General features: G+C 49.3%; 1 protein-coding gene across 1 annotated transcript; it reads right to left on the bottom strand.

Annotated features, from left to right (window-relative positions):
• Positions 1 to 2,128: 2,128 nt before the first annotated feature.
• On the bottom strand, positions 2,129 to 11,283 carry LOC149310218 (uncharacterized). Its single transcript, XM_089533931.1, has 2 exons — positions 11,218 to 11,283; positions 2,129 to 6,187 (listed from the first exon to the last, which is right to left on the bottom strand). The coding sequence occupies exon 2, from the start codon at positions 6,168 to 6,170 to the stop codon at positions 5,265 to 5,267; it is 906 nt and encodes a 301-aa protein (XP_089390057.1). The 5' UTR covers positions 6,171 to 6,187; positions 11,218 to 11,283; the 3' UTR covers positions 2,129 to 5,264.
• Positions 11,284 to 11,668: the final 385 nt, after the last annotated feature.

The following is an 11,668-nucleotide window of genomic DNA, read 5'->3' as shown; positions in this document are numbered from 1 at the left end:
TGGCACTGGTCAGGCCTCACCTGGAGCCCTGTGTTTGGTTCTGGGTGCCTCATTTTAAGAAGGATATTGGGGTGAATTTTTTGGAGAGGCCAGAAGGATGATGATAAAGAGGCATGGAGAACAAAGCCGACAAGGAAAGGTTTTAGGAGCTGGGGATGTCCTGCTTGGGGAAGAGAAGACTGAGGTCCTGCATTCAGCAAAGGGTTCGAATTCATGGCCTCCGGGGCCTCCTTCCAACTCTAGGATTCTCCGACTTAAAATAAGAGAAACCAGTAAGGAATGGGATGCGGGGCCCAGAGTCCCACAATACCAGTCTTTGGGCCTCAGAGCAGCCCATGATTTAAATAAAAGAAGAATACCATTTAAAATTTGCAAAAAGTGCATCTTAAAATGATATTAAACTTTTTTCAATGCTCAAATAATTCACACACTGATTTAAAATAATACCATTAAAATGCAAAACAAAAAAAGCTATTAAAACAGTGAAAATGATAGCGCATGGTATCACAGTACATTTTATGGTTAAAAAATATAGAAATTTACTAAGATTTCTTTCGAGCAGATATTGTTTTTAAAAGTATAGAAATGTTTAATTAATCAGTTTCAAGCAAATATTTTGTTTCTGTTGAAAACAGAAATGGACTAAATTTATGGCGCATCTCCCGCACGGCAGAAGGGCCTGGATTCAATGGCCCTTGCGCTCCCTTCCAGTCTATGGTTTCATGCAAATGCAGGCACTCTTGCATTTTTTCAGGGATCTGCTCCAGAACCTCCCTCCCCAAAAATGGAAAATCGCCGGTATTCAAGCCCCATTGACTTCAATGGCAGCACGTGCCCCATTTTGTCCCCCTCCGTTTGCCACCCGCGAATGAGCGAAGGACGCGGATTCCAAGTCCGCAAAAACGGAGGACTGTGTTTGCTTTAAAAAATAAAGGGCCTGCAGTTTGCAGCGCAGCCACCAGAGGGTGCCCTAACCCCCCAAATAGGGTCCTTGGGTTTTTCTAAGGCAGTGGCCCCTAAACTGTGCTCTTTAAGGGATTTTGGACGTCAGCTCCCAGAATCCCTGGCTATTGGCCAACACGGCTGGGGCTTCTGGGAGATGAAGCCCAAAATCTCTTAAAGGGCAGTTTGGGGGCCACCACTCTAAGGGTTATGAAAACGGGGGATCTCCCATTCCCAGAGAGGCCAAAGGGAGGAACTGCAGAGAATGTGCGTGCATTAAAAGGATGCAATAACTCTCTGCAAAGCAGACGCAGGGAGAAGGTGGCAAAGCAATTTCACGGCTGCATTTCTCCTCCTAAGGCCCCATTCCCACTTTTAAACTGGTTTGGGATTTGCCTTTACTCTGTGTTGGTTAATCGATTCCAAAGGGTCTATCGTTCCCACTATGAAAGCAGATCTTTTCATTATCCCTTTGTAATCACTTCTTTTTTGGCACAATTGTCGCCCCCCCCCCCCCCCCCAATTTGATAAAAGATTTGATTCATTGGTTTTGCAATTACCTGCCTCACTATGAGCTGCTGTCGGATCATCCGGATAATTGCAAGCAGTTGCAAAACCAATGCATTGAATCTTCTTTCAATTGCATTTTTAAATAACTGTGGCGTTAATCTAGGCTGGCCCATCTCCAACAATATGAGCTAGCCTCACAACCCCATAACTTTTTGCTCTTGTTCATTTCTAGTTGTGGTTCATGGCAAATGCCCCATCTGCATACCCACCTTAAATGCCAAATGGTTGCACTAAATAAAGGAATTCTGCAGCCCTGAAGAGCGGGACGCTGAAGGATGGCACATTCACCCCCTTCCCAAAAGTGGCTTAAACCCCTTTCACCAACACCACACAAACAGTAATAATATTTATTTGCAGCCTGGGTTTTAAGGTGGGTTTTGAGGGGAGAGACTGGGAGATGGATCTTGGCTGCGTCAACCCTGCAGATCTCAATCGTAGAAAGACGTCCCAGGGCCACAAGCGTCTGCATCAGTGCCTACATTTGGATCAGAAACAATGATCCAGTGACATCTGCCTTGACTTCAGTCAGAGGGACCCCATCTGCTTAAAAATCTAGCCGATACTAAAATCCACCTCCCAGCCCTTTGGCAGAAAGCATCACAAAAGGGAGCAGAGGCAAAGGCGAATGGACATTTTATTGAACAAAGAAAGAGGTCCAAGCAAAGGGGACAGGAAGAATAAGGTGCATCATCATCATCATCCACAAAGTACAGTGGGTATCGAGTCTCTTCCACCGAGACCCTTTGAGTCCTTGCAAAGCAGGGCAACCCTGGCGCTTGCCCAAGTTTATCCAGTTTCTGCTGGCCCTTGGACCATTGAAATTGCCTCCTTTGTGTCTCTCTGTGAGTATATATTCGGGGGGGGGGGTTGATATATCCAGGGGACCCCCTCCATGGACCCCCAGCAAGTACTGGATGCTGAAGCAGGATTTCTCCCATGGAGCATGGCAGAGGAAAGGAACCATTTCAGGAAAGCAGCCAGAACCTGGGACTCCATTTCCCCCATCCCTAAAACAGAAGACAATCTTTCTCTCCAGCAGCCTGAATTCAATGCTTTACTTTCAACATCTGCTTCACAAAGTCACTGAGTTGGAAAAGGAAGCACAAGGCGTCTTTTTCAACCTTTTCTGCAACCCAATTGCTTGCATTCCACATCTGGCTTCATGAAGGTACCAACACGGCCCCTGTATCTGAGCAGCCATGCTTGGCAAAACCTGCTTGTCACATCACCAGTGAACTCACCCTAGGAACAGCCATATATTATTCCCTTCGGTGGGACAGTTTTGGGGATGGGGCACATGGAAACTGGCCACAGATGGACACAAAGGAACAACAGGCACATGCCAGCCGCTTTCGGCAGCATCACTTGAGGAGCCATTTGTGAAGATTCTGCCATGGAGTAGTGCAACTCTGCAATGGAAAGCGTGTCTAATTCTTCCATTATCTCTGACTGGGAAAGATTATTTAGGGTGCATGACTGGGAGTGCATTTGTGCCATGTGTGGCCTGTAGGCCCATGATCCCCAGACTTGCACTAAAGCGGAACATAGCCCATCGTCCACTCCTCTTTTATTTGACCACTGAATATTTGCAACCGTAGTCCTGGTGCAACCTGGAAGTGCGCACCACGCTTGGTGATCATTTGCAAATGGGACTTTATAATTGGCCAGAAGAGGAGCTCACTGACCGATCCAGGGGCAGACGATGTGCCTGAAGCCAATGGGTGACAATCCGCTCTGGGTCTTAATCCACACATTAAAGGTGCCATCCTACGTGATAAACCCTAAACAGATCCAGGACCCTTTAAAGTCTGGAGTGCAACCCGGAGCAGAGCTCTTCCTTGCACAACCGTTCATTCAATCAGCAATCTGCAGCTTTGGATTGCCAACACTTGGCACAGCACACCTGTATGCCCACCTGGACAAGCCAGGGAAGCGACTTCGGGAAACACTTTATTTGGACAGAGGCTGCAGAAGTGTTTCCAGGAAGATCTGTGAGCAGCTTAATCATGTGCAGCTTAAAAAATGCCTTTTAAGATACTCAACGTGGATTAATTGGTCAAGCGGAAGAGCTGTTAAAAACCGAGAAAACAAAAGGCAAGGACAAACCCACAGAGCAGCGGACGAGGCTGAGAGCAAAAAGGGAGAAGAAAGCAGGTGGAAAGCTCCATAAACTGGACCCAAGAGGCTGAAGACTGAATTAATTCAGGGCTGGAGAAATCCAGGAAGCCCTCCCAAATTTGGCCCTGCCCTATTTGTAAAGATTTGGCTCTGAAGGGGACTCCTCTCCAAGCCAATAACAAGCAATTTGGACTTTAAAGAAAAAGTGGATTTTTCCGATGTCTGATAGGAAATTCTTCCCCTGTTCAAAACCTTTCCCAAAATAGGGTCCTGGATATTAATGGCCTCAATCCTATTGCTTAGTTCCTAGAGAACCCACAGAAATCAGTTCTTGAATAGTGAGTCAACACAAAGTCCCACTATTTTTGGGTCTACACTATCCAGGTCTACGGCTGCATCTGCACTGCAAAAATAATGCAGTTTGACACTGCTTTAACTGCCATGGCTCCAATGCCTTGGAATCCTGAGATTTGCAGTTGAGACGTTTAGCCTTCTCTGCCAGAGAGCTCTGGTGCTTCAACAAACTACAATTCCCAGGACTGATTCCAGTAACATTGAGCAAAGACACTTAAAGGCGGTATCAAGCTGCATTATTTCTGCAGTGCAGATGCAGCCTCAGAATAGGATTTGGCCCATTTGTTTGATATTTTTCCTCCCTCAAACCGGTCCCACCCTCTCTTTCCTTTTACTTTGGATACCCCACTTCCCAAGGAGAAGAAGGCCTTTAAGGAAAGATAAATCACGCGAACCTCTTCGGAGAATCTCTCATTCTCTTTCCATCATCCAAAGGTTTCTGTCCACAAGCAATGAGTCCCTTTCCACGCACATCCACTTCCCAATTCAAATCCAGAAGAAACAGGCATGGGAGAGGTTAGGAGAGAGTGTCCCCTTTACAGGAAAACCCACTGCAAAGTTCTGACGTAATTCTTCCGCTTTAACCGATCCAACGATCCCCCCCCCGATCCCCCAAATACCTGAGCCCCCCACCGAGGGAACGCTGGATCTCTTTGGCACAATTCTGGACCCTTCGCCTCTCTCTCCCTGCAAAGAAAAATAACATCTTTCGCTCTGATCCCAAAAACTCATAGCGCAGACCTTGGGGGTGAAATTGGCCCGAATGAACAGAAGTTGGAAAACCTTGGGACGTCTGTGTCAGTCACCCAGAAAGGAAAGGAAATCAGATAAAGCTGAGTAAGTTTTTAAAATATAAAATAAAATGGGTGTTGCACACACCGCTTTCCTGACTGAAAAAGGAGACCAGAAGCGAGACAACGGAGGGCCAGATTCATCTGTGAAGACAAGCAGGACCTCCTGGGCTGAAATGGGACAAAGAGGGTCAGTTCATGGAAAATGGGACTGAAGAGGTTCATCTCCAAGACACTTCCCAAGTGACACTTGGGAATTGCAAGCGATGGGTTTCCGAGTCCTTTTTAGACATCCAGTGGTCCACGGTCAAGACCCCCAGAGGGGTGCCCCCTACCCCACCGCAAGGCTGCCCAGGACAGATCCCATCATCCCCTCTTCCCATCCAATTCTTGCCATGGGCACCGTGGGTACCCCATTCTCCACCAACACCTCCCTTTCTCCAGGAACTCCGATCGTTGAAAGGCTTTCCTCTGGCGGGGGCAGCCTCCTCAGCTGAGCATCTCCTGGCCCAGGTGGCTCCTCCGGTGCGCAGCCAGGTTGCTCTTCTGGGCAAAGCTCTTCCCGCAGGTCAGGCACTGGAAGGGGGCCTCTCCTGGGTGGCGTCTCTTCCCCGGGCTCCTTGGGGTCTCCTTGGGGCTGAAACGCCTCCTGCCCTCCTCGCTCGGGAGGGGCTTCTCTGCCCGGTGGGTCCGCTGGTGGCTGACCAGGCTGCTTCGGCAGCTGAAGCCTTCCCCACACTGGTGGCAGGTGAAGGCGGCAGCCGCCCCGCCGTTTGGGTGGGACTTCTCTTGGTGCTTAACCCTCAGTGGCCGCTGCCCTACGTCTTCGCCGCCCTCGCTTGACGGGCAGGGCCTCCCTCGTGTTGGCATCCCCGTTTTCTCTGGAACGGACGGTCTGCAGGCACCTCCTTTCTGGTGGGCAAGGAGCAGCCGCTGTTCCCGGAAGCTCTTCCCACAGGCTGCACAGGAGAAGGGCCGCCGCTCGGTGCCACCTCCGCCGTGGACCCGCTGGTGTGTCAAGAGGTTCTGCTTGAGGCTGAAGCGCTTCCCACAGATGCTGCAGGCGAAGGGCTTCTCCCCGGTGTGGATCCGCTGGTGGATGATGAGGTTGTGCTTGAGGCCGAAGCCCCGGCCGCACTCGGGGCACACGAAGGCCCGCTCGCCCGCGTGCTGCTGCTTCTGGTGGCGCAGGAGGCCGAGCGGCTGCGGAAAGCTCTCCCCGCACGCCAGACACTTGTGGCGCTCCTCCTCTTCCTCCACCTGGCTATGGATCACCAGCGCGTTCTCGTCCCCTGAACCCTCCTCCCAGGCCGGGAAGAGGAAGGGTCTCTCGCCCGCCGGCCGTGGGGAGCCCTGCGGGGGCCGGGCAGCACCCGAGTCCTCTTCTCCCTCCATCAAGGGGCCGTCAGGTCCTGGAGGGGTGAGAGAAAGCAAGAGAGCAAGGCGTTAAGACCACCTGAGCACTGGACCATTGATGCTTCTGGACAGGAGACACAATTGGGGCGGGGGGGGGGGTTATCTGGAAGACTGGATAGGTAGAGTCTCCCTTATCTGAAATGCTTGGGACCAGAAGGGGTTTGGATGTTGGTAAACAGTAGGCCCCCCGCATTCGCTGGAGTTAGGGGCACAGGACCCCATGAATGTAGAAAAACCACAAAAAAACTACTACTTTTTCAACTGAGAGATCACCTCTCTAGGAATATCTAGATCCTCCAGTGGACCTCTATGGTCAACGTCTGCCAAAAGATGACCATAGATATGAGGACCTACAAATGCCTAGAGAAGTGTTTTTTCTAGGCACATCTAGGTTCTCCACTGCAAGTCTGTGGTCAAGTTCTGGCAGAGATGCGCTGGAGGACCTAGAGATTCCTACAGAGAATAGCAGTCTGTAGCGCTCCTGATTTGTGCATTAAATCCACAAATAATCACACCTGCAAAACTCAAAGCCACAAACGTAGAGGGCTACAGGTTGAGTCTCCCTTTTCCAAAATGCTTGGGACCAAAAGTATTTTGGCTTTCAGATCCTGGAATATTGACATATACAGTGGGCATTTAATATCCACTAAGTTTTGGTTTCAGGACCACCATGGATACCAAAATCCGTGAATAACTAAGTCCCCTTAACTACAATGGCACAGTAAAATGGTTTCCCTTGTAATAAAATGGCAAAATGAAGGTTTGTGGACTGGAGTTTATGTTTAAAAAATATTTTCAAGCCATGAATGGTTAAATCCACGGATTAGAAATCTGTGGATGCAGAGGGCCGGCTGTATATCATGAGGCATCTTTAAGATGAGACCCAAGTCTAAACATGTAATACATTTGTTGAGTATAAACCTGATACACAGAGCCTGAAGACAATTTTACGCAATACTCTTTATAATTTTGTGCATGAAGCAAAGTGTGTGCCCACTGACCCACCAGAAAGCAAAGGGGTCTCTATGCCAACCACCCATGAAAAGAAGTTTTGGATTTTGGAGTGTTTGCATAAAGAGAGAGGTATTTCGGAGATTGGACCCGAGTCTAAATATGAAATTCATTTATGTTTCATAGGCACCTTATAGACATATAGCCTGAAGATAATTTTATGCACAGTAGTTTACACAATTTTGTGCACGAATCAAAGTTTGTGTAAACTAAAACAGCAGAAAGCAAAGGTGTCACTATCCCAAGCAGCCATGAAAATAGATTTTGGAGTATTTGCGTATACATCAGGCGAGGCCTTGGAGATGGGGCCCCAAGTCTGAAATTCATTTATGTTTCATATACAACTTATACAAGTTCCCTGGAAGTAATTTTATGTACAAGCCTTTCATGGCCAAGCTGGGATTCAAACCCTGGTCTCCAGAGCCATAGTCCAAGACTCAAGCCACGACTCTGGATCTTGTACAGACAAGGAAATTAAAGGAGGTGGTCTGAATATTTCACCGTCTTTGATTCCTCTTTGTTTTCAATCCCGCTGTTCCTGGGATTGCACCACATCTACAAACCAAACTTTCCTTTTCTCAACTGTAGTTAAGATGACGCAATATCAAGAAATTGTGAAATCAACAAATGCAGATTCAGCACCGCAGGGAAAAGGAACAAAGTGTGTTTCGGAGGAGATCGGTGCCCTGGAAGCCATGCCAAATGGCCAAAGCTTTTGCACTAAATCGCCATAGAGAGGACCCCAAAAAGCACAGCTGCAAAAAGTGACTCTCCTTGGAAGGCACAACGTTCTCCCAAAAGACCAAAAAGATCCAAATCATTCTGTTTATTATTCCTTTTTAGTACTGTACTCTAGTATTGTATTTTAGTATTTTATATTGAAATAGTCATTATTCTGTTGTAAAGCACCATGCACATCAATTAAAAGGTAATAAACACTTCTGCCAGACGTTGACCACAGAATTGTCCTGGAGGACCTACAAATGCCTATATCCAACCCTTCTATAATCAAATCCGCAAAAGTCAAAGCCGCAAGGGACGCTTGTCATAGAAATCAGGGACCAGAAGGAAGGATGGCCCTTGGGGTCTCTTCCAACTCTGATTCTAAGGCAATTAAATAACTGCAAGCATAAAAGATGCGAGGTACAAATAATTTCCCATGCAGCGGTCATTGAAAAAACAGCCATTGGAGGTGACCAAAGGGACCTTCTGTGGGGACCCCGCCATGCGCAAAGACTTGAGGAGGAAGAAGACGGTCAAACCGGTGCCAAGGGGCAGAGGAAGGAAGGAGGTCTTCTCCGTGGCGGACCCTCGGTTGTGCAACGGACACCTTTTTGGGGCACAAGAAGCCGGATCAACAATGCATTTTGTCCGGGAAATATTAGCATGGACTTTAAAAGAAAAAGAAGGAAAGTGACAGATAGGCATTGATAATAAACACAGCCTAGATGGGAAAGATGTAGCTGTGCCTCACATTTGTGGCTTTGGCTTTTGAGGGTTTGATTCTCCGTGGTTTTGAGTAATAGGTTCCAGTTCCTCCAGGGCAACTCTGTCAGAGGTTGGCCACAGAGTTGTGATGGAGGACCTAGAGATCCATAGCGAAAACACGTCTTTAGGCTTTTGTAGGTCCTCCAGCGTGATTCTGCGCTCACCTTCTGGCAAACGTTGACCATAGAGTTGCACTTGAGGACCTAGAGACTCCTAGAGAAAACACATCTTTAGGCATTTGTAGTGCAATTCTATGCTCAACTTCCAGAGGACACTAACCATAGAGTTGCACTGGAGATTTCTAAACAGATTGCGCATTCCTACATGGCAGAATAAGGTTGGACTGGATGGCCCTTGCAGTCTCTTCCAACTCTATGGTTCCCTCCGCTATAAAATCACAGCAGAGTGTATTATTTTTATCTTACTCCATTTTGTTTTGTTTTATTGTGTATCACTTGAGGTTCATTGTTACACTTTGTGGGATGCTTTGCATCTTTTTAAATGTTGCTGGCCATTGGCCAAATAAAATATATTCATTCATTCCGGTAAAAAGATCCAGCCCACTCTCTGTATCTGCGCATTCAACCCTCTAGAGATGGCAAACCTGCCTTGTCCCCAATGGCAGCGCATGCGTAAGGCCATGTTGCATTAGGGACAGACCTTGGTGTTCCCAGTTGTGACCCATGCACACAGCCACGCCGCCATAAGGGCCAAGTTCTGTTGACCTTAATGGTGGCGCAGCCTCGTGCGCAGGACACCACAGGGAACAACAAGGGCTGTCGCTAATGGCGAGGCGCCAAGTCCATGCACCGCCATTGAAGTTCCAGCTGCAGTGACACAGCCACACGGTCGAACCACCATTGGGCACAATGCGGATTTGAGCATCTGCGGATTTTGATCTCCATGGACAGAACGGATCCCTTGCAGCTACGACTGTGGAATGGCTTGTTTATTTGTGGGTTTTCCACTTTCATGGCGCTCCTGCGCCCCTAAACCAGCGAATGCAAAGGGCCCACGGTATGAAAAAAGCAGATGCATAGCTAGGCCTCATATTAAGCTGCTAAGAAATAATACAGTCGGTCCTCCGTGTCCAGGAAAAGACGCCTGAAACCCCATTTTGGGAGAACGGTGGGATGTAAATCCAATAAACAATGACTAAATACACGGGGAAATCTGAGACGTTGGCATTGGGAGTGGCATGCGCTCAGTGCTCTGCTTTAATATTGTAATGATTTAATTCTTTGTAATGTACTGTTTTCTAATGCTGTGAAGCCGCTCTGCGTCCCAGTTCTGGGAAGATATTATTGTTGTTGTTGTTGCTATTATTATGATTCAAGAAAGGGGTGCAATCCATGGATGTGCCAATCTAGTCAAAGCCAAAAAGAAATGGAGAACTTGCCATGCTTCCAGAATTCTGGCTCAATACAATGGGATTCTGGCCGTTGCCAAAGGCTTCTGGAATAGCCAACAAACTGTGAATCCCAGAATTAAAGTGGTGTCAAACTGGATTAATTCTGCAGTGCGCACGCAGCCAGAGTAATTAGTAAACCAAAGTATTATCTGCTCCCTCTTTGTTTTAACTGCCCTCAAAGGAGGAGGAGGCCTTGCAAATGCTCCTGGGAGCCTCTGGGCCAATTTGGGGGATCCAACTTCTCCGTTCCCCCCGAGACTCAAGTCCCTTTTCGCAATGGGTTTTTCCATTCTGTCGGCCTTTTAAAACATTGTTAAGATTGTGGAATGTGCCCTTTAAACATTTAAATATCAATACAAATTTAATTACTATTTTTAATCCTTGCAATTCGTTTTTGCAATTAATTGGTTCTGTTGCATGCTTTTTTAAAAAGCCATTTGCAATTAATTAATTGGGTTGAATGGTTTTATAACAAATGATTGGCTTCTGCCACTAATTAATTCCGTTGCATGACTTTCTTTAAATAGATATAGATATATATTGGAAGCCCCTTTGGCCCCATTTTGGAAGGAACTAAAGCAAATGAGTGAAGGGAATGCAGTCGCTGCAGCTGCTGCCTCTCCTGGGCCTTTGGGGGCGGGACCCACCTGGGCGAAGAGGGCGGGGCCTGGTGACGTCACGGGCCCGCCTCCCCGGGGCTGCAGGCGAGGAGAGGAGAGGAGGACTGCAAGCCCCAGCATGCCCCGCGGCCCAGGGAGCCCCGCCTGGGTTGCTGGGCCTTGCAGTCCTGGCTCCGCTGGAGGGAGTCCGGCTGCCTGCAGGCGCCACTAGGCCTCCTGGCCCGCTCGGCCTGTGGCGCGTGGCGCATGCTGACGTGCAAAGGCCAACACGGGGGCTGCCAAGCGGGGGGCCCCGGGGCCAGGCCTGGAGGAGAGGGCCCGGGCTGCCAAGGCCTGCGGGCCCTGCTCCTTCCTTCCTTCCCCGGGGCCCTTTCTGCCCTTGGCTGCAATCCTTAGGAAGGAAAGGGGGGCCCAGCCCTGCATGGCTCTGCCCCGAAATCTGGCTCCCGAGGCTGGCGCCCCTCTCTTCCTCCTCCTCCTCCTCCTCCCGACTCACCTCTTGCAGCTCAGTTGCTGCCAGCAGCCCTGCCGAGGAAGGAAGGAAGGAAGGGCAATGGGCAGCTGGCTCCCTCTGCCTCTGCCTCTGCCTCTGCCGCTGGGTTTGTTGCAATGCAGCCAGGCGCCAGGCGGATGCGAGAGGCAGGCAGGCAGCCCGGCCAGGTAGGCCCACTTCCTGCAGCAGCAGCAGCAGCAGGAGGAGGAGCCTGCCGCCCGCCCGCCCTCCTTCCTTCCTTGCTGCAGTTCGTCAGCCGCAGCAGCAGCAGCAGCAGCATCAGGAAGAAAGAGAGGGCCAGCGCCCGGGGCTGCTCCGGAGCCAGAGGCCAGGCGGGGCTTTGGGGGCTTGCGGAAGGCCCTGGCCCAGTCTCCTCTCTCCCAGGCCGGGGAGGCCGCCTGGCCCCAAGGAAGAGCTGCTTCCAGGGGCTGCAGTGCAAAGAAAGCCCCGGGGA

Source organism: Sceloporus occidentalis, unplaced genomic scaffold, assembly GCF_023333645.1.
Source record: "Sceloporus occidentalis isolate IW3139 unplaced genomic scaffold, rSceOcc1.0.p SCAF_7, whole genome shotgun sequence".
Classification (NCBI taxonomy): Eukaryota; Metazoa; Chordata; class Lepidosauria; order Squamata; family Phrynosomatidae; genus Sceloporus; species Sceloporus occidentalis.
The sequence above is the reverse complement of the archived record's forward strand: the minus strand, read 5'-3'. Positions and strand labels throughout refer to the sequence as shown.